Below are 24,748 nucleotides of genomic sequence, written 5' to 3'. Positions count from 1 at the left end.
AGAGACTACTTTGAAAGTCTTTATGCCACAAAAAAGGAGAACCTAAAAGAAATGGATGGATTCCTTGATTCCTACAATCTCCCAGCACTGAAGAAAGAAGACCTGGAATACCTGAATAGACCCATCAATGTTAAGGAAATTGAAACGGTAATCAAAAACCTCCCCAAAAACAAAAGCCCAGGCCCAGATGGTTTCACTGGCGAATTCTTCCAAACATTTAAAGAAGACCTATTGCCTGTTTTCCTCAAACTTTTCCAGGAAATTGAAAAAACAGGAACTCTCCCAAACAGTTTCTATGAAGCACATATCTCCCTAATACCAAAAGCAAACAAAGACACCACTAAGAAAGAAAATTACAGACCAATTTCCCTGATGAACACCGATGCGAAGATCCTCAACAAAATACTAGCAAATAGGATCCAACAACTCATCAAAAAGATCATACATCACGACCAAGTGGGATTCATCCCAGGGATGCAAGGATGGTTTAACATTCGGAAATCAATCAACATAATCCAGCATATCAACAAAAGTAAAGATAAAAACCATATGATCATATCAATAGATGCAGAGAAAGCATTTGACAAGATCCAACATCCTTTCATGATGAAAACCCTCGCCAAAATGGGGTTTGGAGGAACTTTCCTCAAGATAGTCGAAGCCATCTATCACAAGCCTACGGCAAGCATTATCCTCAACGGGGAAAAACTAAGGGCCTTTCCTCTGAGATCGGGCACAAGACAAGGATGCCCACTCTCACCACTCCTCTTCAATATAGTACTGGAAGTACTTGCGATAGCTATTAGACAAGAAAAAGAGATTAAGGGCATCCAGATAGGAAGGGAAGAAATCAAACTCTCACTATTTGCAGACGACATGATACTATATCTAGAGAAGCCTAAAACCTCTACTAAGAAACTCTTAGAAACAATAGACTTATACAGTAAAGTTGCAGGCTACAAAATCAATACCCAAAAATCCATGGCCTTCATATATGCAAACAATGAGGCAGAGGAAAGGGACATGAAAAAAGCAATCCCATTCACAATCGTGCCCCAGAAAATCAGGTACCTCGGAATCAGCTTAACCAAGGAAGTAAAAGACCTTTACAAAGAAAACTACATAACGCTACTCCATGAAATTAAAGAGGACATGAGGAAATGGAAACATATACCCTGCTCGTGGATAGGGAGAATCAATGTTGTCAAAATGGCAATACTCCCTAAAGCGTTATACAGATTCAATGCGATCCCTATAAATATACCCATGACATTCTTCAAAGAAATGGATCAAGCAATCCTAAAATTCATATGGAATAACAAACGTCCAAGGATAGCTAAAACAATTCTTGGGAAAAAGATGATGGGAGGCATCACCATCCCCAACCTCAAACTTTACTACAAAGCAGTAACAATTAAAACAGCATGGTACTGGAACAAAGGCAGAGCCGTAGACCAATGGAACAGGGTGGAATATCCCTACACACAACCCCAAATGTATGACCATCTAATCTTTGATAAGGGAGCAAGAGATGTGAAGTGGAGCAAGGAAAGCCTCTTTAACAAATGGTGCTGGCACAACTGGACAACCACATGCAAAAAAATGGGTTTAGACCTTGACCTGACACCATGCACAAAAGTCAGATCAAAATGGATTAAAGACCTCAACATTAGACCACAAACCATAAGGTACATTGAAGACAAGGTTGGCGAAACCCTCCACGATATTGAAGATAAAGGTATCTTCAAAGGTGACACGGAACTAAGCAATCTAGTAAAAACAGAGATCAACAAATGGGACTACATTAAACTAAAAAGCTTCTGCACCGCAAGAGATACAGTGACCAGAATACAAAGACTATCCACAGAATGGGAAAGGATATTTACACAATACCCATCAGATAAGGGGTTGATATCAATGGTATATAAAGCACTGGTTGAACTCTACAAGAAGAAAACATCCAACCCCATCAAAAAATGGGGCGAAGAAATGAACAGAAACTTTACCAAGGAAGAAATACGAATGGCCAAAAGGCACATGAAAAAGTGCTCTGCATCACTAATCATCAGAGAGATGCAGATCAAAACAACTTTGAGATACCACCTCACACCACAGAGACTAGCACACATCCAAAAAAACAAAAGCAACCGCTGTTGGAGAGGATGTGGGGAGAAAGGGACCCTTCTTCACTGCTGGTGGGAATGCCGACTGGTTCAGCCCTTCTGGAAAACAATTTGGACGACTCTCAAAAAATTAGATATTGAATTCCCATTTGACCCAGCAATACCACTGCTGGGAATATATCCCAGAGAGGCAAAAAAGTACAATCGAAACAACATCTGCACATGTATGTTCATCGCAGCACTGTTTACAATAGCCAGAATCTGGAAAAAACCCGAATGCCCCAGAACGGATGACTGGTTGAGGAAACTTTGGTACATCTATACAATGGAATACTATGCAGCTGTTAGAAAAAAGGAGGTCAAGAATTTTGTAGTTAAGTGGATGGGCATGAAAAGTTTCATGCTGAGTGAAATGAGTCAGAAAGAGAGAGACAGACATAGAAAGATTGCACTCATCTATGGTATTTAGAATAACAGAGTGGGAGACTAACACCCAAGAACTGTAGAAATAAGTACCAGGAGGTTGACTCCATGGCTTCGAGGCTGCCCTCACGTTCCGGGGAAAGGTCAACACAGAGAATCGATCACCAACTACATTGTAGTCGAAGGCCATGTGGGGGAAGGGAGTTGCGGGCTGAATGAGGGCTAGAGACTGAGCACAGCGGCCACTCAACACCTTTATTGCAAACCACAACAGCTAATTAGAGAGAGAAAACAGAAGGGAATGCCTTGCCACAGTGGCAGGGTGGGGTGGGGGGGAGATGGGATTGGGGAGGGTGGGAGGGACACTGGGTTTACAGGTGGTGGAGAATGGGCACTGGTGAAGGGAGGGGTTCCCAAACTTTGTATGAGGGAAGTATAAGCACAAAAGTGTATAAATCTGTAACTGTACCCTCACGGTGATTCTCTAATTAAAAATAAATAAAAAAAAAAAAAAAAAAAAAAAAAAAAAAAAAAAAAAAAATAAAGAACTACTTGTGGGAGATTTTGGGTATTGGAACTCATAGTGAGTGCACACTTACGTGTTTGAAGGTCTATGACAATGAGAAAACCGTGTTGTGGAGTAAGAATAAATAGAGACATTAGACAATATTTCATACTACCAGAGGCTACCTTTTCTACCACTGAGAAAATCTTAATAGTTAGGGTCCAAATTATTCTATATAATTGTCCAAATGGTTTTGTTTTGAAGGTGATAATGTACTTGCAGAAATGCAAATTTCTGAACTGTCATAGATTCTAGACCAAAGTAAAATCTCATCAGTGGATGCAGCTACTCTACCTGTAATCTGTTTGGTATCCATTTATTATAATTTACAAAATTTATAGAGGTAAATTTCAGTTGAAATTTAAGAGAATATTTAGTTTTTCTTTATGGTAATCTTATCACTTTTGAGGTAGATAATGCTATGGTATTTCCCTTGAGGATTTAACCATGCAGAGGCTAGGTATATAGGCTAAGCAAAACAGTCTGTCTACCTGACATTAAATATTTGCATAACTGGAAATATTCAGATGGTGAAATGAATTTCTCAGTGCTCCCATCCGTGTCTGGCATCATGCAGGTAGAGCATCCCTAGAATTTTGAAAATAATGTAGAACGTTGTTTACAAATTCAGGCACACAGTCATCTTGGCATTCCTCACTGATTTTTGTTTTGGTTAGAAGTTACCTAAAGAGATAATCAGCTGAAATTGAGAGTCACCATGAGGTATAATGTCCTGAGGTACAGGAACACTTTATTAGGGTAGGGTAACATGAATTAGAACTTTTCTAGACTCTCTGCATTTACTTAATATTTATAAAACTTTAATTTTGCAGTCTATTATTATTATCCAAGGGATTTAACAGCTTTTTTCTCTATGACAGCATTTACAATTGTAATTAAAATGTATTAAAATTAGAGTAAGTTAATCTGAAAAACAGATAGGGGCTTGAAACTAGATTTCCCCGCTAGGTGTGAAGAAATATGACTGAGAAATGAGGTAGATTCCCAGGCAAGTATGAGACCCTGAAAAATTTTGAGGAATGTCATCACTGTGTATTCAAGTGTCTAAGCTTGTGTGAACATAATTGTTAAATTGAAAATGACCCAAGACACTTCACATAGTTTGACTGCTTTGATTTTGTTCTGTATATAGAAGTTGCTCTATGAATGTATTCTTCTCTCTCTATTTTCTGTATTTTGCTCACTATCTTTTAGGTCAATGAGGTGATGGCTGAAGCAACAATTGTTTTATTGAATGGTTTATAGGCTGGTATCAAAATCTTCTGGAACACAGAGAACTTTTCAGCCTAATGTTACAAAGGCATGCATCAGGGATAAAGCTGTCATAACCAATTAGGAGACAGGCTACACCAATTTATTCAGGGCAGAGTATCTATCCCTATTGGGATAGGTGAATGCTCTACTTTTTCTACAGCTCCAGAGAGTACATATTTGTTTTATGGCCTTTAGAAAGGGAGAGATAAAGCTGACAAGCTATGGTATACATTGTTGTAATCTTTTTGTAGCTTTAGAATACGGAATATCAAGAAGCATGAATTCCTTTTGGAAGGTGTCAAAATAATCTGAACTCTTAAGAAAATTCTTAAACAAGAGAAAATGAGTACAAAGATGAAATGCTTCAATCATTTTGTCCCAATGGTATAAAGCTTTTAAGGGTAAAGAATAAATTTCTCCTTCCTATGCCACATAAACACTAACTTCCATTTTTTAAAAAATGAAGTGAACACTTCAAAATATTAGACATGGAGAATTTAGAAAAGCTTAGCTCTTTTGGATCCATGAGCTAGAATAAAATAGATACTTCTGTTTAGTCTTCATAGTGGCTAGAAGACATTACACGACTTACCTGAGTACTTGGAGGGAGTGGATCTGTCAGTGACATAACACATATATGGAAAGCTATACATTCAGGGATCTCAACACCCCAAATCAGTGCTCAAAGATTCTTTTAAGTAAGAGGAGTGGATATGTTGACCTATATCATTTGTCCCTTAGTTCCGGACTACAATACAAACAACTGCATTTTCTGTTTCTTCTGGCAATGCCTTGTTCCTTCATGTTATCCCATTCTTGCTGTTTCTTTATCCACTAAGCAAACATATTAGAGGATACTTACCTTAACTCCAAAATACTAACAGAGTTTCCTGAGGGAAATATTCGCCTTACAAAATTGAAGTCACCAACATACACACTACCATCAGGACCGGAAGCTAAGGCAACAGGAGCAAAGAGTTTGTTGTTGTGGGCTGGGCCATTGCAGTTGGTGCAGGCTACACTCCTCTGGTGTCCATTACCCATTATGGTTGATATGACTGGGGGTTGTTGAGAAATGAACATATTTTCTCCATTTCCTTTATGTATGATTCCTAGATCAAAGGGGAAAAAGATTGGAATAATGTACCAGAACAATATTTTTAGCAACAATTTTATTTCTCTTCCTTAGGATACAACATGAAGTATTGGCTTGCCATTAAAGATCAAGTGAAAGACACCACCCATATTTTTGTTTAATGCACAGCCATCACAGCAAATAATATAGAATTTTGCCTCAGATTTCACATCTGCAAAATGGAATGTCATCCTGGCTACTTAATGTTTATTCTGAATGCCACAATATGCATTTCATAACAAACTCTTAAATTTTACTGCTTCTGTCTTGTGAATCATCTACGGCTCATTTTCATCCTTTGTTGACTTTTCCCTTACACATGTTTATATCTGTTTGACTTCAACTTACCCTCACTGTGCAACTGGATTCCAAAAAGTCAACAATAGTCAATTTTATCATCTTTTATTTTTTATTATTTATGAACCATGAATTAAAAAGTTAGTCATTATTTTGTTTCAGGAGTACAATATCACAATATGAGTTTCTTCATCAGTGTCCACTTCCCTCCATCAGTAATCCCATTTTCTCTCTAACACACTAGCCTATATCTATGACAGACATTTTAAAAATGAAATTTAGGCACTCTGGTATACAGTATTGTTACCAATAGGGTTTCATGTATAACATTTTACCACATTTCAGCACCCCCTTCTCCTGGGTGACCACTTCTCTCCATCATTGTCTACTGTTCCCTTTATTGTCGTGTTTCCTACCCCCACCCCTAGTGGCATGCTTCCTACTGAAGATCAATTCTCCTGTTCTTCATGACAGTCGATTTTAGTAGTAAGCTTAATAAAATACTATTAGGAAGGTAATCTACATCGATGAGAAGAAATCAAACAGTTAATAGCACCTCAAAAGTATGAGAAAGAGACTTGAATTTTCCACTCTTTTGGACCATAGACCACTATCATTGATGCAGAAAATAGATATACTGACATGAAAATGCTAGAAAAAACTGTGCATTCCTTCTCTTTGGGTGATGTCATTTTTGGTCTGTACACTCTACTTAACCCTGATCTTCCTCCTCTGTTTACTTCTCTTCTCATGAATTGTATATTATTATAGGGAGAAAAAGTACATCACTCCAAATTATGTCTCTGACAAAATGCTAATTTTATGGGAGAAGCTCTAAAATACTGGTTGGAAAGTGTCTCTTGGAAATATATTGACAAATGAACTTCTCCCTTAAAAGTGTTTCCTTTGAGAACGTTATCTCCTTAGCCTTTAAATGGAGAAGGTAGAGCTTAAACCTGCATTTTTTGAGTGACTTTCATTGATATTCTACCTTCTCTTTGTCCTTTCCAATGTTCTTTTCTATATTTTCTAGGTTATTTGAAGATAGACTCTAGAGATATGCCACGAGTTACCCACTTTTTCCAAATCTCTATCCTGTATAGAAGAAGTATGCATGCTATTAATTATCTTCCCCTGACCCTGAAAGAGCCTTCAATCTTAGGGAAAGATGCTTAAGGAGAGGCTGCTAACATCTCAGGACTGGAATGAATGGAGACATTACTGGCGCCCGCTCGAGTAAATCGATGAACAACGGGATGACAGTGATATAGTGATACGGTAAATTTTTCTCTTAAAATCTGCCTAGTCGTGCAGGTGAGATAGTATAGGGGGCTAAAAACTTGGGTTGAATTTGACCAACAGTGCTTTATTCCCTGATACTGCATATGTCCCTGAATCCCCAGCAGAAGTGATCCCTGAGCATAGAGCTAGCAGTAATTTCTTAGTACTACCAGATGTGTCAGCAAAACCAGATCAAATATGCCTGATCATGTTAAATTATATTTCATGTCTCAGAAGAACACAGAGGGGGAACGGGATAATTTCCATCGTGCCCCAACATTTTCTACAGGCCTTTTTTTCCTCATTTAAAACCAATTAATTGCTATATCATAAGTCTCTTTCTTAAAATACGTTGAAACAGTTTCATTGTCTTAATTCCTTATGACTACTGAATTAATTCAGTATTTTAGGATTTCTTGGCTCCCAGGGTCCAAACCATTGTCCATATCCCTCTCATAGAGATAATTTAATGCCTGGCTTAAGGCTTTTTAATAGTCCTATATCTCTTATGAGATAAAGGACACATTCCTTATTAAGGCATACAAAGCTCTTCATGGTTAGGCTCTTTGCCACTTCTCTAATATTCTCTCATTAAAATACTGATTTGCAGTTACTTCGAATTATAATTAATTTCAAATACTTCCTTCCTCTCTAATTTTGTAGATGCCATATCCTTTATCTGGAATGCCCCCCTCATCCTGTCTGGGGAATTTTTACCTATCTTTCAGAGTTTAGTTCAATTCTTCCCCCTCCTGCCCTGTCCAGGCAGAATTAATTATTTCAAGTTACTCCATTTGGTGTGTCCATAGTCTGTTTTCCATAGCTCTATTGTAAGACCACACCACATGATACTTTTCATTACTACTCTATCTTCCCCATTAGAACATGAGCTCCTTGTAGGTAGATCCTCTGTCTTATTCCTTTTCTGCATTTTAGTGCCAAGTCCTGTGGCCAAGTCATTATAAGAACTCAGTAAATGTTGAAAATAGGCTTTGAGTCTCTTGTAATTTCCGTGTCCAAATCCCAATGATTTTGCAAACCTGCTGATTCTGGGCAGGAAATCCAAGTAACAAGTACTGCTGTGCTAAATAGCACAAGTCCGCTCAGAATGAGCCAGGGCAGGTAAAATATCCATGTCATGAGAAAGCAAGCCAATATGTCATACTGAAGTAATTGACAGCAAATGAATGAACACAGTTATACAGTGCTGCCTAATTTTTTCTCCCATGGCCTGTGCTATCTGTCTCCTTACACTGCCCGCTATTTTTCTCTAAACATTTCCTGAAATATCTTGCACAGTTTTTTCCCCAGTTATAGGTCCCATAGTCCTACAATAGAAACTTCTGATTACTCTGAAATAGAACATTGGTGGAAAAATAAATAAGTAAATGAATAAGAGAAAAAAAATCCCCAACACCATGGCACCAAATATATCATTGGAAGAGAGTGTTCCAGGAAAAGAAATCCCATAAATAATATGGTTTTTTAATTTCAAATCTGGGCATTCTTACATTTTTACCCAATGTAATTTCTGACTATCTTTCCAACATATCATCTGCAGAAGCAGTTATAAGTTTAGGTACCAACAAATTGATCTTTTATTGCAGAACTCTGAGATAACTTGAAGATTGCTACTTTTTTATTCATTTTATTAATAACTTTATTAGAGAATAGACATATGTCTTAAGATTTAGAATAGTTAATTAAATAGGATTAATAGGATTGAGTTTCATTTCCCAGAAATCACTTAATAGTGGTGCAATCAATATTGCAATTTAAATGAATTGGAAGAAAGTGAATAAGAACTGGAATGACAGTTGTGCAACATTGAAAAAAATCTCCTAATGATCACTAACTGAATATACTACCAATGAGGCTATTGCATTTTATCTAATAAGTGAGGAAACCAAATGATTAGCATGTCAGTATTTCAGCAGTATGTTATCAGGTCTATCATTCAAAAATATTTCCAATTATTGGCGCGGGTATACCAGATTTACTACTAACATCTATTTTCACAGGTAAATCTCCATTTTTTATATCAATATACGGTATAGTTAACAATTACCTTCAAAATGACATGTTATTACCAGGCTTCTGGCAATTTAAAAACTAAAGATGGCTATTCTAAACCATTCTTCTAAGCCTGCAATTCTAAAACTCCCCTTTTCCATTAGAAAGCCCAGCACTCTATCAAAGAAGAAGAATGATTAAAGGAAATAAAACATAAGGCAATGTACTTTCTGATTACATCTCGACAATTGATGTCTTGCTTTCATGCAAGGTACTAAAGTGCCTGTGTACTGAAATTACCATTCCTGTTTAAAGCTGAAGCAATCAAAACAAAAATGGGCAAACCCCTTTTGTATTGCCCTGGAAAAATAGATCATTTTGAAGGGTGTTTTTGTTGTTTCAAGAATCTGTTTAACCTTCCATTACGTGGAACCAGGGCATACCATCTAGCAACAATGATTTAACACCAATTCTTCTGCAAAAGGTTGCTTTGAAAATATTTTGTTTATGTTCCTGGAAATCTTGATCAATTACTGCTGCCTCCCTTCTAGTTTATTCTGCGACACATACTCATTTTGAAAACAGAATCAAATGATCCTAGGACAGCACACATTATTTATATGAAGGCCAACTTCCTGCTAAAGATTGGGTGTCTTGTTTATAGTCAACAAAGAAATTGCTGAAAGGGGTCTATTACACATTTTCTTCCTAAGTTTTCTTTTTGTTTGCCTAAAAGCCAAGTCTGTTGTGTAATGAGTTAAGCACATTTTTAAACACACCACTCATATCTTCCTGTTACCTTGTTCAGAATTTCTTTTGAAGCTTATAAATAAGTTTGGAATAAAAACTCCCCTTGGAAGCCAGTGGGTGGTGCTTTATGCTGATTCCAGAGAAGAAACCATTTTTCAGACTTATACACAACAAGGGACACAATACATATTTCTCTCAGGACTTGACTGAAAGGATATAAACACGAACTGGGAGATATGCCAGTGTGATCAATGGAAATTTACTTCCCCTCCCAGTAAAACCATTTGTCTACAAACTATGGGCCTATCTTGGAGGCTAAGGTAAAAGAAATTTTTTATCCATGTTAGACAGATGACAATACCCAATTAGAACCCTGGATTGTTCTTTCTAATCATTCTTAACACTCAATTGGCAGAAAACATTAAGGGATATGTTTGATTTAAGATATACTATAACAAATAGCTTGCCTCCTTAATAGGCAATTTATGCACACATTTTCCTCATAACTTAGAAGAATTGATTCATCTTAAAAGGAATGAATGTGCACACTGTAATTATGAAAATGCATTGTCAAGAAATATATTTTAAAAACTAGTTTCTGGTGTCATTTTTTCAAAATATGGAATATGATAATAAATGCACATGTATATTTATACATATGTAAGGCATAATTGGGAAACACTTCTTCAAAACCATTGGTCAATTTCCAGGTAAGTAAAATTGCTACAACTGAAATGACAAATGGTCTGAAAATACTGTCTACCAGAAACTATCCATTGCATAGTGATTCGAGAAAAACTGAAGAATTGAATGGCAGCAGACATCCAATCTAATTACAGGTGTCTTTTTGACCTGTGAGAAGTAACTAGGGGAAGATAGATTCTTGTTTTTAATCTGCAGTCTGTCTCAGATCAAAAAAGCAGGGTTCCTAACAAGTTAGTCTTGTTCCAGAATGAAGCAAAATGTGGGGGAATTTGGAAAGAAGTCACTCTTGCCTTAATCAGTCAGAAGAGTGTCTGACCTGAGGGGGGAAAAGAGCATAGCTTTCTAAATTGGTCTTCCCAAAGCTGCTCCTTTACACTTATCATTTCTGCTTCTACAACTGCCTCTGTGGGAGGGATTTGGACTTTGAAAACATCCCAAGAGAAGTGTTTGTGTCCAAGGTCAGACTGAAAGGCAGTGGCAGAATTGCCTCCAGATCTGTTTCCTGGAAAGTGTGAACAGTTATTAGTTAGAAATAGCATGTGAATTTAAAGGAGATGATATTACAAACATTTCCTTTCCAGAAAATTATCCAATGCAAGTAAATATACCAGAAAGAGACAGGAATAAGATTTAGCCGGTGGGGGGCAACACAAAGCCTCCTTTGGGATTAATAAAAATATTTTGAAAGGTTGATGGTTGGGATAGCTACAAAAGTCCACGAGTGACTACAATTCACAGATGTACATTATTAAAATAAATGAACTTTATGATGTATAAATTATAGTCTGATAGACCTGCTAATATTTTTTCAGAAGTTGCTTTGTAACTATGACCGAAAATTGTATTACTAGTAAAGCAAAAATGGAGACAACATATTTGTGGAAATCAGGGGACCCTGAGCCCTACAAAGCTAACTTTCTGAAGGGCTCCTCTTTGTTCTGATTTTTTAAGTCCATGGGGAGCAAATGGTAAGAGGATGCAGGAGGGGAGCACACAGCTGGGGCCTGGCTCGATTGAGGTCATTTCCCACTTTGTATTTAATGTCAATGACAGGCATTTGAAAGAGACAATCCATACCAGTCAATAAAAATGAGTGAAAAGAAATGGCTGCTTAAAATGTCAAACTCTTTCAAATCAAAACAAAAAAACTAATAATTTAATAAGTGACATCTACCCTTTCGTTTTTGTACTTTAAAAACTGCGATTTGCCTTTTGACAACAGAAATAAAAAGCTGACATTTTATATCTGTGACCAAATCTTGCTCTAAAAAAGAAACATTTGAAATTGAATTCAAGATCTTCCTCAAAGAAGGAAGGATTTATAAGTGGAGCATTCAGAGATGGACTTAATCATCTTCAGGTTCTCAAACTGGGACTGGTAGGTGGTCACATTCCATGGTTAAAGCAAACCTAGTTAACTTGTCAGTTGAAATTTCCCAGCCTGGCACTCAAGGGACAGTACAGTGGATAAGGCACTTGCTCTGTATGCAGATGATCGTAGTTCAATTCCTTGTACCACAAAGCCCACACTTCCAGCCCAGCCAGGAATGATCTCTAAGCACAGAGCCAGAGCCAGGAGTAAGCCCTGAACCTCAAGTGGTCAAAATTAAAACACGCACGTGCACAAAATTCCCAGTCTATGTGCTGGTAGACTAGACTGGTTGACTACTGTGCAAATGAAATAAGGAAAGGTATGAATAAAAATGGATTCCTTGGTCTTGTTCAGTTCATGGTCTTAGAAGAGAACCCAATTAGAGCCAGCTATTTCACAAGGGAACTCTGGATACAAGGACAGGTAGTTGGAAGGGGAGGTGCTGCAATATATTCACACCCCCAATCTTGGAGATAAAACCAAAAATATCAGCTACAAGTACAGTCACTAAGAATTTGCCTCAATAGATAAAAAAGAACATGCTTTTACAGGGCAAACTTAACCAGTAGATTCAAATGGAAAATGGATGGAAAGACCAATGACTGATTTCCCAGTAATATGGGAAAAGAACTATTTCAGCCAGGGCAAAAAAAAATAGTTTAAAAGAAATATGGGCTCAAGGGCCAGGTGAATTTCTTTTTCCTGATTGATTTAACATTTAGATGACTAACTAGGAGAAAGTGGCAGGTGGAAAAATGGTTCAAAGAGACAAAGGTTAAAGATGAAAGTTTCTTTTATTCTCACTGCCTTTTTTCTCTTTCCCCAAATCCAGAGACTTAGGAGACAAAATTCAGAGAAATCTATGATTTAATCATTTCCTGGATTCCCTCCTCCTTTCTCCTCTTCTTTTGCATCTATTGCTGATTTTTTATTCTATTTATACCTCTTATTGGATATAGTGACATTTGTATGTATTACTTGTAGCCTATGAGAAAGAGGATATGGCTCCAGCCACATAGCGTATTATAGGGGAAAGTCATATAGTCAACTAAACCTCATATTTGTGACATATTAAATAGGATTAATTTCACACAGCAGGTTAGCATTTAAAATGGGACAAAATTCATTATCCCCTTTAAAAATGTATCATATAGATGGTTTATTAATTCCAAAGTGATCATTTTCCCTCACATTTAAACATGTGTAAAATAAGCATGTATTTTTTAACCAGTGAACATCAATAGTTCAAATGGTAGCATTTCATGTATGATAAAGGCTTACCATTGATGGTACTTTAGATTATACGGAATATGATAATTTTTATTTAGCTTTTAAAAAGTTAGTTAAAATATCAAATAAAGTAGTCAAGCACTTGAAATAGACAATAATTTAAAACTCAGTTTCATATACTTTGTGAAAAGGAAGTCTATGGTGTCTTCGATTTGAAATCAGATCACTGCATTTGATAAAACAATTTCTATATATGCCATATATAAAGATATATCAAGTATAAATTACATTAGGAAAATAGTATTTATAAATATTTTGCAAAGTTACCACTTACCACTTTGAGGATTCAGAATATGATGTTTGTTCAATGACCAGCCTCCTAGGTTAGATGCATCCATCTCAAAACCTTGTAAAATGACTGTTCTTTTCTCCCAGAGAATAAATTCTGGGCATGTCTCATATTCATATCCGACAGATACTGTAAATGTAAAGAGTTAATACATTAAGAACTTCTTAAGTATCTACATCACTTATACAATGATTGTCATTCAGTAGATAGTGCATTTGCTACTGGATTCTCACTTCAGTTGAAATTTTACTAGAAATGCCTTTCATCCTGAACAGTATGGCATAGCACCTAGCATTGAATTTGGCATCTGAAAGTAGTTGGTGTATATTGAATAATCACATTTATGAATGAGTAAATGACTTTCATAACTATGAATGTATCATAGACACCAAGCTTTTGCGCTGGAGACTATTTGATAAAACTGAAAGAATAAGATCTCTGAAGGATTAAGCAGAAGTGGTAGAATTTCTCTTTTTCCATCTGCATGAAAAGAGGGATGACTGGCTCCATGTCTCTCTAGAGGGCAAAATGCACTTAGGAAGCTGACTTTGGAGTACTGGGTCACTTATACAATAACTGGCTACACATGAGACTAATAAAGATCGATTTTCCCAAGTTACATTTTCTCTTGTGCTAACTGACCTTTAGTTTGCCAAGAAGTCTGAGTTTGCTTAGAGTGCTGCAAGTGTAAATTCCACTTTGTGCACATTATATTTTAGTTTCTGCATATAGCCAACCAATGGGATATCATCCAACATTTGGCTTTGTCTCTCATGAAGCACAGATGTTGCACATTAAATTTGGAACCCTGGGTATGCCACTAAAATGGGAAGTACAAAATGTAGTAGCTTGGTGTCTCTATTCTATTGAAATATGTATAACTCAAGTTACAGTCATTTTCTCATTTGGTAAGCCTGCTTACCTGTTGGAGCTCAAGATTTCTGATTCCTAAATTTATAAAGCTTTCTCTCCTCCTAATGTTCTAAGCATAAGAATGTTGGCACATTACATTACAAATCATGGAGCTACTTCCCCACATTCTGGCAGTTTAAAATATCCCTAAATTGGTTGTCTGCCACTGCTTTCAAGTACCTACTTCCACCTGATGCCTTAGATTCTCCTGGAGAGCTCATTTCTTCATTTTTTTCATTTAGTTACAAAAACTGGTAGTGAAAATATATGCCTGAGAAATGCCAGCACAATAGATTCAAAGATAAAAAGCTTAAAGGAAGCTAATTTGTGTTTTAGACTTCAGGTGAAGGGCACACATGGTACCATTAGTCAAACTAATTTATTAGTGCATATGCACATATGTATGTGAGGACATGCACAAAAAGTCAAACAGTTCTTATAACAGTTCTGATAACTCTGAATAGACAACTTCTATTTTGTGTATATATGTGCATAGTTAATGTCATAAACTATATTTCCTTTGTCATCAATGCATATAACTGGTAGGGATCAGGACTATCCTAATATATGTGTTATCACCTGGGGGCATTAGCTTTTATTTAATGCTTTTTCTATCTAGGTATTGTAACTTTTAGTAGGTTTTAAACATCAGTCCTTGTGTTTTAATTTGATACTGGGTTTTGAAAATTATGTAGCTGGTTCTGAAGAGGATGTCCATTGACTCTTGTGATGGTGAAGATTTGTGAAATACAAATTTATTTTAGTACAGCTCAAACCGAATCTTATTAGCAAGGAAGAGCAATGGGGAGAAAAGAACATCTGAAAATAAGATGGGAAATAAAATGATTTACAAATGCACATTAGCCTGAGATCATTTGTGTCAATACTGTTTTCTGTTGAGGTACATGGAAACACAATCTCAAAGATCAAAGGGAAACTCAAAGGTAATCTACTTCAGATTACACTCCTGCTGTCTATAAGCTCCTTGATAACTGATCATGGTCCTGGTGCTCGCTAAAACAAGTATTGATTTTAGACCTTGAGTTAGCAAAGACTTTTAACTCTTTTTTTCTACCACTTATTAGCTATGTGGTCTTAAGACACTATTCTCCATCTGAGTAAGGCATGCTCTTTATTGGTAAAAATGTACGTGTATGTTTTGGGGGATGGTATTAAAATATTCTAGAATTAGTGTTTCTGAGATCTTTTGAAGTTATAAAAACTTTCATAAAGTATTTAATGTGACAAATAGATATGCACATGATTTTTTTTCTGATAATTCTAAAGTTTTAACTGACATCCTAAACTCTAAATGAAGATCTCAGATCAAAGACGAGATAATTCTTATAATCCCTTTTAGCATTAGCACTCACAGTACATCCTTTCAAGACTGACTACATTTGATCAGGTCAAGGTGGGGCAAAACTGCAAATTTTGGAAGAAAATCAAGTGGTTTTAAAGCACACTCAGGGTTATGTTTGTATATAGAATAATGCAGTTTCAGTTTCTCTTGCCAGCATTTGAAAGTTTTGATTAATAAATGAATACAAATGATTACAAATTCCCTTAATACCATCATTTACTTTTTCCCCACTGTCAGAATCAGACTTCTATACATGTCAAGCTTGTTGAACTCCCTAGAAACCCTTCCCTGAAATGCGATTGCTCCGTTTAATAGGTAGTATGCGCTTGTGAATTCTGATGGGGGATTGAAACCTCCCCTTTCCTTCTTAGAAGCAGTGGCAGGAAATGTTTATCTAAATTATCAAAGATTTCTCTCTGCAATGATAATGAGATCTACTCTTTTCACTTCCTCCTATCTGTTCTCTGAACTGCTCTCTGGTCCAAAACAAAAAAGTGCATTGGCTACAAACCCCAAAATTGTATTACTCTCTGCTCCCAATCAGAGCAAATAGCAACAAGGCAGACACTTAATAATTTCCCTCTAATTTTTATTAGATTATTTTCTCTGGAGGAACTCTGTGAGCTAATAAAGTTATAATTTATACTTAAGACTTGTCCAAAATTCCAATTGACTTTAATGAGCACGGGTGTGTGGCAGTGTATTTTTGTATGTGGCTTCTTGCTCAGAGTAACAAGGCAAGGTTTCTTTCTGACAGCAGCCCACTTTAACATAATCCTAGAACTTGCAATCGGTTTATGAGAAGGCAAAAATTTCACCCCAGAGTTGAGCTGCTTTCCAAATGCACAGGAAACTGGCAAATGCAATAGCAACCAATCCCAGACTTCCTCTCAAGGAAGCAGTGTATAATGAACTAAACGCCTACTCTTTTCCATATAATTAAATATGGGGAAAAGGCTACTCTAGGGCTGGCGCTGAAAATGCTGAAACCTGACAGTATACTCTCTGCCTGCTGTTGTGACAGCCAAGTCACAGCTAAATAAGCAGGGTAGACCACTACTATTTTCTAGGCATCCTGTTGCATATTATATCAGATCATCAGCACGGCTGGCTTAAGGGACAGATTCTGCCTCTGATTCTCTGGATTAGGGAATAAAAAGAAAAGTGTAATAGGAAGGAAAAAATAATTATTCATCAACATTTCAGGGAAGTCATTGAAGATAAGCTAGTTTGGCAACAGGTGGAGCTGGGTGAAAAGGAAGATTCTGAAATTTATTCCCTAGGAAATGGTTTAGCATTTTTTTGTCAGGGAACACATATTGTGAAGAAAGTTGAGGAAGAGCCATTGATATAGGAAAATGCTGAACCATGCATGTAACTTCCTCCATGATAATAATTTTGTGTGGATTCCTAATGTCCTGTATTTTATCCCTCGTAGAGAGTTAATTCTCTCCCTCATTAACTAAGATAATTAATAGAATCTCCCTTAAACACAAAACCTTGTCATGTAGCCTGGTTATTTTGGACAAGAACTGTCCTATGTCCTCTGGTCACAGAATAGTACCTCTGATTTCACTGTTGGTCTTTTTGAAAATATAATACTCTCTTACAAGGCAAGACTGCAGTTGTTCCCCACAAACCATTTGACATTGGAAAAATAACTGAATACCTATTTTTCTTATCAGCAGCAACATTTCTATGATCTGTGGGCTGAAAGTAGGCTAAGAGCCATAGTGCCATTATCTACACACGCTGGGATAGGAGATTGACATTAAGTACCCAAGGTAAAGATACCATGAAACAAAGATGATGTGTGAAATATGACAAGATTAAGCAGATATTTTCAACAGTTTTAGGTTAATATTTCAGAAAAAATAATGACTGCATTTACAAAGGCAGTATTAAAAGCTATCTGATAGTGTGAGGCATTTATGTTACCTCCATGAATTTGTGGACCATCTAAAAATAATTTATTCACATTTTAAAGGTAACTAACAAAATCAAAATGCTCTGTTCTAAAAGTAGTTATTAAATATAAAAATCTGATTATTTAAAAATAGATTAATACAGAATAATAGCAAGAACAGCAAGAGACAAGAAACTTAAAGAACTAAATTAAGGTCATGGTTACAATAGGGTAAGACTATGTAGATAATGTACTCTCTATTGAGAACAGATATCTATTCTTAGAGCTTGTAGTTTCCCCTTTTCTCTAGAGATGTATCACAGGAGAAAATGATCCCCTTAGTATAATACAGTGTCCAGGGGCCAAAGAAATAGCACTGGAGACAGGGCATTTGCCTTGCACATGGCCAACTTATATAGTTGGTTGACCCTATGGTTCCCCAAGACTCTCCAGGAGTGGTCCCTGAGTGCTAGGCATAAGACCTGAACACTGGTAGGTGTGACTCAAAGAGCCAAAAAAACAATACAATGCCTAGTGGTCTGAAATAGTTTGTTAATCTATTATTCATGTTTCCTAAAATTATCAGAAAAGGTGATAAATTACATTAAGTGCCTTTTCAACACTTAAGGGGATATTCACATTTTTTCCTTTTGTTATCTATTAAGGTAGCAAATTACAGATTTCCTACTGTTCAACCATCATTGTGGTGCTAAAATAAACTCTTCTTTGTTAAAATGTAGTCTCTTTTATTTACTTTTTTAACTTTAAAAAAATTATTGAATCTCTCAGTATCTGTGTTGCAAGCCATAATGCCCAAAAGTAGAGAGAGAGTGTACAGGGAATATTGTCTGCCATGGAGGCAGGGGGAGGGGGGAGAGGGGGGTATACCGGGGATATTGGTGGTGGGAAAATGTAGTCTCTTTTAATGAATCACTGGATTGGACTTGGTTAAAATCTTATTAAGAACTTGAATCCTGACAGCTTACAACAATAAAGTTAAATATTAGACTAGACTAGTCAGGGAGTTGGATGAAGAGGAAATGTAGATAGGGAAAAATTAAAAACATCTAGAAACAAGGTAGCTTCATATATATGCCAAGAGTTCTTGTACACTGAAACTAATGTTATGAGGATATTTTTCAGGCTGTTTTTGTCTGATTCTTGCTGTATAAAAGTGAACGTGGGAGCTCGATGTCCTATACTCTACCGAAGAGGGGGTGAAGTACTACTATCTCGTCTCCATATTTGTGAGTGCATTGCCCTCCTTTCTCATAAAAGGGAAGCCTATGGGGTAAACCTTAGCCTTTGTCCTTATTCATTTGTTTGTTCACTCACTCAAAAAATATGAAATAGTTAATAGGTACGTACTATTGTCAGAGCACTGGGGATATAAAAATAAACAAGACAGAAAAAGACAATATTTTCTCCACATTCTATTGAGAAGAATAAATATGAGATAAATACCAAAGAGCACACACAAATGTTAAGATACATTATGATGATAAAATACAGGGTTATAAGAGAGTATAATAAGGGACTTAAGTTGGAATGGGAAGGTAAGGATAAGTAAGCCTCTTTGTATAAAATCAGTTAGCATCATGAAACACTGGGAAGGGTGTGTTAAGCAGAGGGCAGCATATATGCAAGACTTGAAGGTTGGTGTTTTGGGGGGGATTTAAAGAAGATTAGTGTGGTGAGAGAGTCAGTTTTCTCTAGTGAATCAAAATAAATAAATCATCCCTCCCATCAGTACAAGATTAAACATAAGGTTAGTATCCTCTTGCAGTGTTTAGGCATTTTTTTGCAGTCAGGTTGAGGAAAGAGATTCACCTTTAAAATTTTGAAACAATGTGATTGATTAAAAGGGATGCACTAAGGTAATGGAAAGTTTCTACTACTTAGTGAGTCAGCAAACCTTTAGAGCTGCTGTGGGGTGACATGCTGGTGATGTGCTAAGCACTGCGGATATAGTGAGTACTACACAGAACAGGATAATTTGGCATGTGAGAGGAGAGGTCATACTCCAAAGAATTTATGGAGTGTTTTCTAGAACTTTCTAGAACTTTCATTACATGATCTACTTAGTTGACATAAACTTTAAAGTTTACCTTAAATTGACACAAACTTTAAAGTTGAGTATACTTTTTTATATATCATCCAATTTGATAACTTAAAAAATTCACATGGGAGATATATTTACTCTTAGTTGAGAAATAAGATAATAGACAACGAGAGCTGAAGTGACAAATCCAATGTCATCTGGATTGTAATTTACAAAACCAGAATTCAGTGCATGAGCAATTGTTTTCCCACCATGCTAGATCATAGCTATAAGGCAAAGTTTCAAAATTTCACAATTCGATTCACAATTTAATTTTCCTTTGTTCAAAAATTAACAAAATTTGGAAGCTAGGTATATATTTTAATGTTTCACTTCACCTTATTACATAATCATTCTGCACTTCATTCCAAGTAGTTTTGCAAAAAGGTGGGGTGTAATTGTAGGCTAATCCAATGTCATCCTACATGTAACCATTATGTGAATCATGAATCATGAATCATGAAATCCCGTTGATCGTCGATTTCTCAAGCGGGCTCAGTAACCTCTCCATTCGTCCTATCCCTGAGATTTTAGAATCTTCTCTCCACTCAGCAGAGTCTCTTGCCCGCACTCCTGGCTGTCTTCCCCAGGACCCCTCGGAGCAGATGGGCTTCAGCTTCCCTCCCATCCAGAGCAGAGCTCCTGGCGGCCGAAGACCACCGGAACCTAGCCACAGCCATGCTCAAGGCCCCTCTCCACACGTTCGGACAGGCCTCACGCATGAAGGTACCTGCAGAGGAACCCAGGTGTGTGTAATCCCATTGATGGCCAATATCCAAAGACTTAAAAGCAAGCTCCCAGAAGCGGTATCTTATAACCTACTTCTCCCTCTGGGAGAAACTAGTAAGCTACTGAGAGTTTCCTGCCCACATGGGAGAGCCTTGCAAACTTCCCATGGTGTTTTCATATGCGAAAGCCAGTAACAAGCTGGATCTCATTCCACTGACCATTATGTGAAGCTTTGAAAAAAATTCTGCTAGCAGGGCTGGAGTGATAGTACGGTGGCGAGGGTGTTTGCCTTGCACACAGCTGATTGAATTTGATCTCTGGCATCCCATATGGTCTCCTGAACACTGCCAGAAGTAATTCCTGAGCACAGATCCATGAGTAGCCCTTGAGAATCACCGGTTGTGGTCCCCCAAAAGTGCCAGTATAATTTAAAAACAGAATGTACCAGTATGCATTGGTGCCAATTATATGGTGAAATATGCATAGAATAACTATGTATCCTATTTGTCCAAATCAGCATGCTGTTACATTGTTGACTAGAGCACTTATTACCAGAATTCCATTTCAGTCTCAGAAGTATCTTGATTTGAATGATGAATTACAAGGTCACACATACAGTCTTCAAGAGTTATGCTCATAATGCCCTCAGAAGAATTGGTAGAGGGGACTAGGAGATAACAATGACCATAAATGCTGACTTGGGAATTATGGTTGGTAAATAATTTAATTTTTATGCCTCTTGATTATCATTTTACCATTGGTATTCAAATTCTTATGCCACAGAGTCATTTAATTGTGACTTAGCATACAATGACAAGTACATATTGAGACTGTTCAATTGAAACAAAAAAATTCAAAGCAAAATACTCACAGTTTTTTGATATTTTATCAAAAACTTCTTAATTTTTTGTCAATTCTATTCACACTCTTGTTTTATTATTGCCATTCCATTAAAAATACTGGATGACTTATCAAATTGAGTTTATAATCTGTTAATGGATATGACCAATAGTTTGAGATAGACACAGCTCACTTGCTTACCGGAGTTACAATCAGGGTCATTTAATAACACTGGTAATCTCTAGGCACACTTTGAGCTCCTATCTCACATCTTCTCAGACATACTAAAATGGATACAACCCACAATCCATATTCAACAGTAAGCTTGTTTCATACACATTTGTGAAAATTGAGCTTCAGTTAACATGCTAACATAAGGTTCCATTTTGGAGACATTTATTTTAAACTTTTATTTGTGTTGGCTTTCATTTTCTGGTTTTATTTTCATATTTTGCTCCAATATATTTATCTTTCAGGTTGTAAACATTTTAGTAGGTTCTTGAAAAACTCACATTCTTGGTGCTGTTCCTATAAGGTAAAATGGATGAAACAGCCTGACTCTCAGTTAGCAAGAGTTTTGAATTCATGAGTGAAAAAAATGATTAAAGATTATTATCTGTGCTAGCTTCTTTGACAGGAAGCCATTGAGGCATTGAATTGGGTACTCGGTAAGGTGGGATTGTCACCTAGTGAGGAGAGCAGCGGTGAAAGGCATACAGAATTTAGGACTGGGAGGCCCAAGTTTGAATTCATGCTGTATACAGGATTTTAGGCAAGCCGTTTGCTCTTTCTGAACCTCAGTTTTCCCTTCTGTAAAATGAAGAATTTATTAATCTGTTATGTCTACCAGGCAAGAATGTTATTAGGATGAAAATGAGACAATGCATGTGGAAAGTACTTCGCAAATTGTAAAGCATTACCCATTTATTATTAAAATATTCAGGAGATGCTATTATTGTGCTTGCCCAGCCTGCTCAGGTTTTACTGAAGGGAAATTTATGAACACTAAAGCTTCATTCTCAGGGATGTTTTGTGTGCACAAAGCAACCATAGCTTAGCACCTATTACTATTAATGTTCCCCTGTTTCTCTCTAACACAATTTAGACAGACTCCTATGTGCTGTGAACCTTTAGGAAGTCTAGTTCTCCCTGAAACACTAGTCTTTCTTGCCAAACTACTGTACTAAATAATTATGCAATTGTTGTTGCCAATAACCTTGATGAAAACTAGAATTGTTTATACAATTGCTACTGAAGGCAGATGGCTGATTTCCTGAACTTCCAGGACTCTAAACTACTGCAATTTAATTTAATTAAAATGAAGACCAGGCATAATGCATTATTACATATTGATAATGTATGCATACTCTGGCAGACATGGGGAATTATTTTGACAAAAATCATATAATGGATGCAGATCAGAGCCCCTGAACATGCCAGTGTGTCAAATTAAATAAGACATATCGAGAATTTAAATAGCCATGTGAATCTAACAATAATGGTATTATTTGCATTGTTTTACAAGCATCAGAGTTGGGGAAAAGGTAAATAATATACATTGATTTACAGACACTATACCTTACTTAGAACAAGAGAATAAAGTACCAAGGCCAAATTATTTCAAACACTTCACATGGAGTTTTTAACAGACAGTCTTGTCTGTGTATCAGACACCAAAATCTTTAAGCTGGATGAAGTACTGATTATGGTTTTTGTACTGCAACCCTGGGGGTGATTTTACTCTTCCTTCACTTGATCAATATTCTACTTGGATTAATCAATCTTATCAGTTGCCATTGATATTTCTCCAAGGAGGCAGTTCAGACAGTTGCTGTTGGTAATTTATTCACTCAGGTATTATACCTCTAGTTGCAAGTACTGTGTCATTTTTTAAAAAATACTGTTATCTTAGGATGCCAAGCACTCCTTTTCTCATTCTGGCTGTCCAGCATCACTATGCTCCTCTTTGACATTCTCACTCTTAGAGATTACACACAGCTGAATTCTGTGGGAAACAAAACTCTCACATTTCAAATTATGTGGACAATGTAATTTAGACATACACCCAACACTTCAAATTCAGGTTGTTTAAACCTGACCTCCTCTTTCTCTGTCACCCAGAAATGAATGGGACACAGATACATTTTATTTTTACATTTTAAAGTGACATAATTAGGAAGAACAGGAACACTTTCTCGTCAAACTTTTCATCAGAATTTTTGCTTTAGAGACTGGAGTGATAGTACATTGGATAGGGTGCTTGACTTGCACCCACGGACCTGGGTTCAATCCCCACCACTCCATATAGTCTCCTGAGCTCCAGCATGAGTGTGCCCTGAGTGTAGTCAGGAGTAAACTCTGAGCACTTCTGAGTGTTGTTCTGAAGTCAATAGACAACAATAAAAACAACAAAATAATTCTTGTTATAATTAGGATTATGGGAATATTGGTCAAGCTTTGTTTCCTATTACTTATGTAACAAATTACCCAATGCATCAAACCAAAGGCTGGTAAGTCATTGTTTATGTAAAGTCAAGGTTCCTGGAGGTTGAGTTCCTTCTGGAGGTTCTAGAGGGAGATCTATTTTCAAGCTTCTATGGTGAACCCACATTCTGTTGTTCTTGTCCTCGTTTCCCATCTATCGAAGGCAATGATATTACGTGTAATTATGTTTTTCTTCCTCAAACTTTGACCTACTCTTCTGCCTCCTCTTGTGATGACATTAGAACCATCCAGATAATCCAGGTTAATCTTCCCATTTAAAGACCAGTTTATTGTCAGCTTTAATATCACGGATTCACAGGTTACAGGAATTGATATCTTTGCTGGGGGTGGTGACAATTTTCCTTCCTACCAAAAGACTAAAGAAGGATTTCTGAATTCCAAGAAAATCTGAGAAGTGCCATATATAGCATCATTTTTACTAACTGGTATAAAATTTAGTCTAATTTAGTATAACTGCACCCATTAAGTAGTTATAAAATATGATCAGTAGTATAACTAAATGTTTCCTTCTTGGTTTACTTAGATTCAGTCACAAACACTGAGGGATACTCTTGGTGGTAACATACTTGACCCCTTTGTCTCTATCCATTTATCACTTGAACAATTTATTGTCCCTGTGTTCCCAAGGCAGTCACAATCCATCTTCACAGAAGCAGATTAGACAATTTCATTCTACTACCTGTTCTAATGGTTCACTACTGTCAACAAAATTCTGTTAGTCTCCATGGAGGTGGGAATGGAGATAGGTGATAAATAAAACTCCTTTAACCGTAATTAAGTTATGAGGGACATTTCCTACAAGATATGCAATCCATATTCTTTCTTCAGTACAAGTCAAAATTATTTTGGCATTTTTCCTTGGGATTCTTGCCAG

General features: G+C 36.6%; 1 protein-coding gene across 1 annotated transcript in view; it reads right to left on the bottom strand.

Annotated features, from left to right (window-relative positions):
• TENM1 (teneurin transmembrane protein 1) overlaps positions 1-24,748 on the bottom strand; it is a 1,051,200-nt gene that overhangs the window by 150,185 nt on the left and 876,267 nt on the right. The window contains exons 21-22 of the mRNA XM_004606346.2: positions 13,504-13,647; positions 5,249-5,498 (exon numbers count right to left, since the gene is read on the bottom strand). Of these exons, the coding sequence (XP_004606403.2) occupies positions 5,249-5,498; positions 13,504-13,647 (394 nt within the window). The remainder of the gene's footprint in view (positions 1-5,248; positions 5,499-13,503; positions 13,648-24,748) is intronic.

Source organism: Sorex araneus, chromosome X (genome assembly GCF_027595985.1).
Source record: "Sorex araneus isolate mSorAra2 chromosome X, mSorAra2.pri, whole genome shotgun sequence".
Lineage (NCBI taxonomy): Eukaryota > Metazoa > Chordata > Mammalia > Eulipotyphla > Soricidae > Sorex > Sorex araneus.
This window is presented reverse-complemented; position numbering and strand designations above follow the sequence as displayed.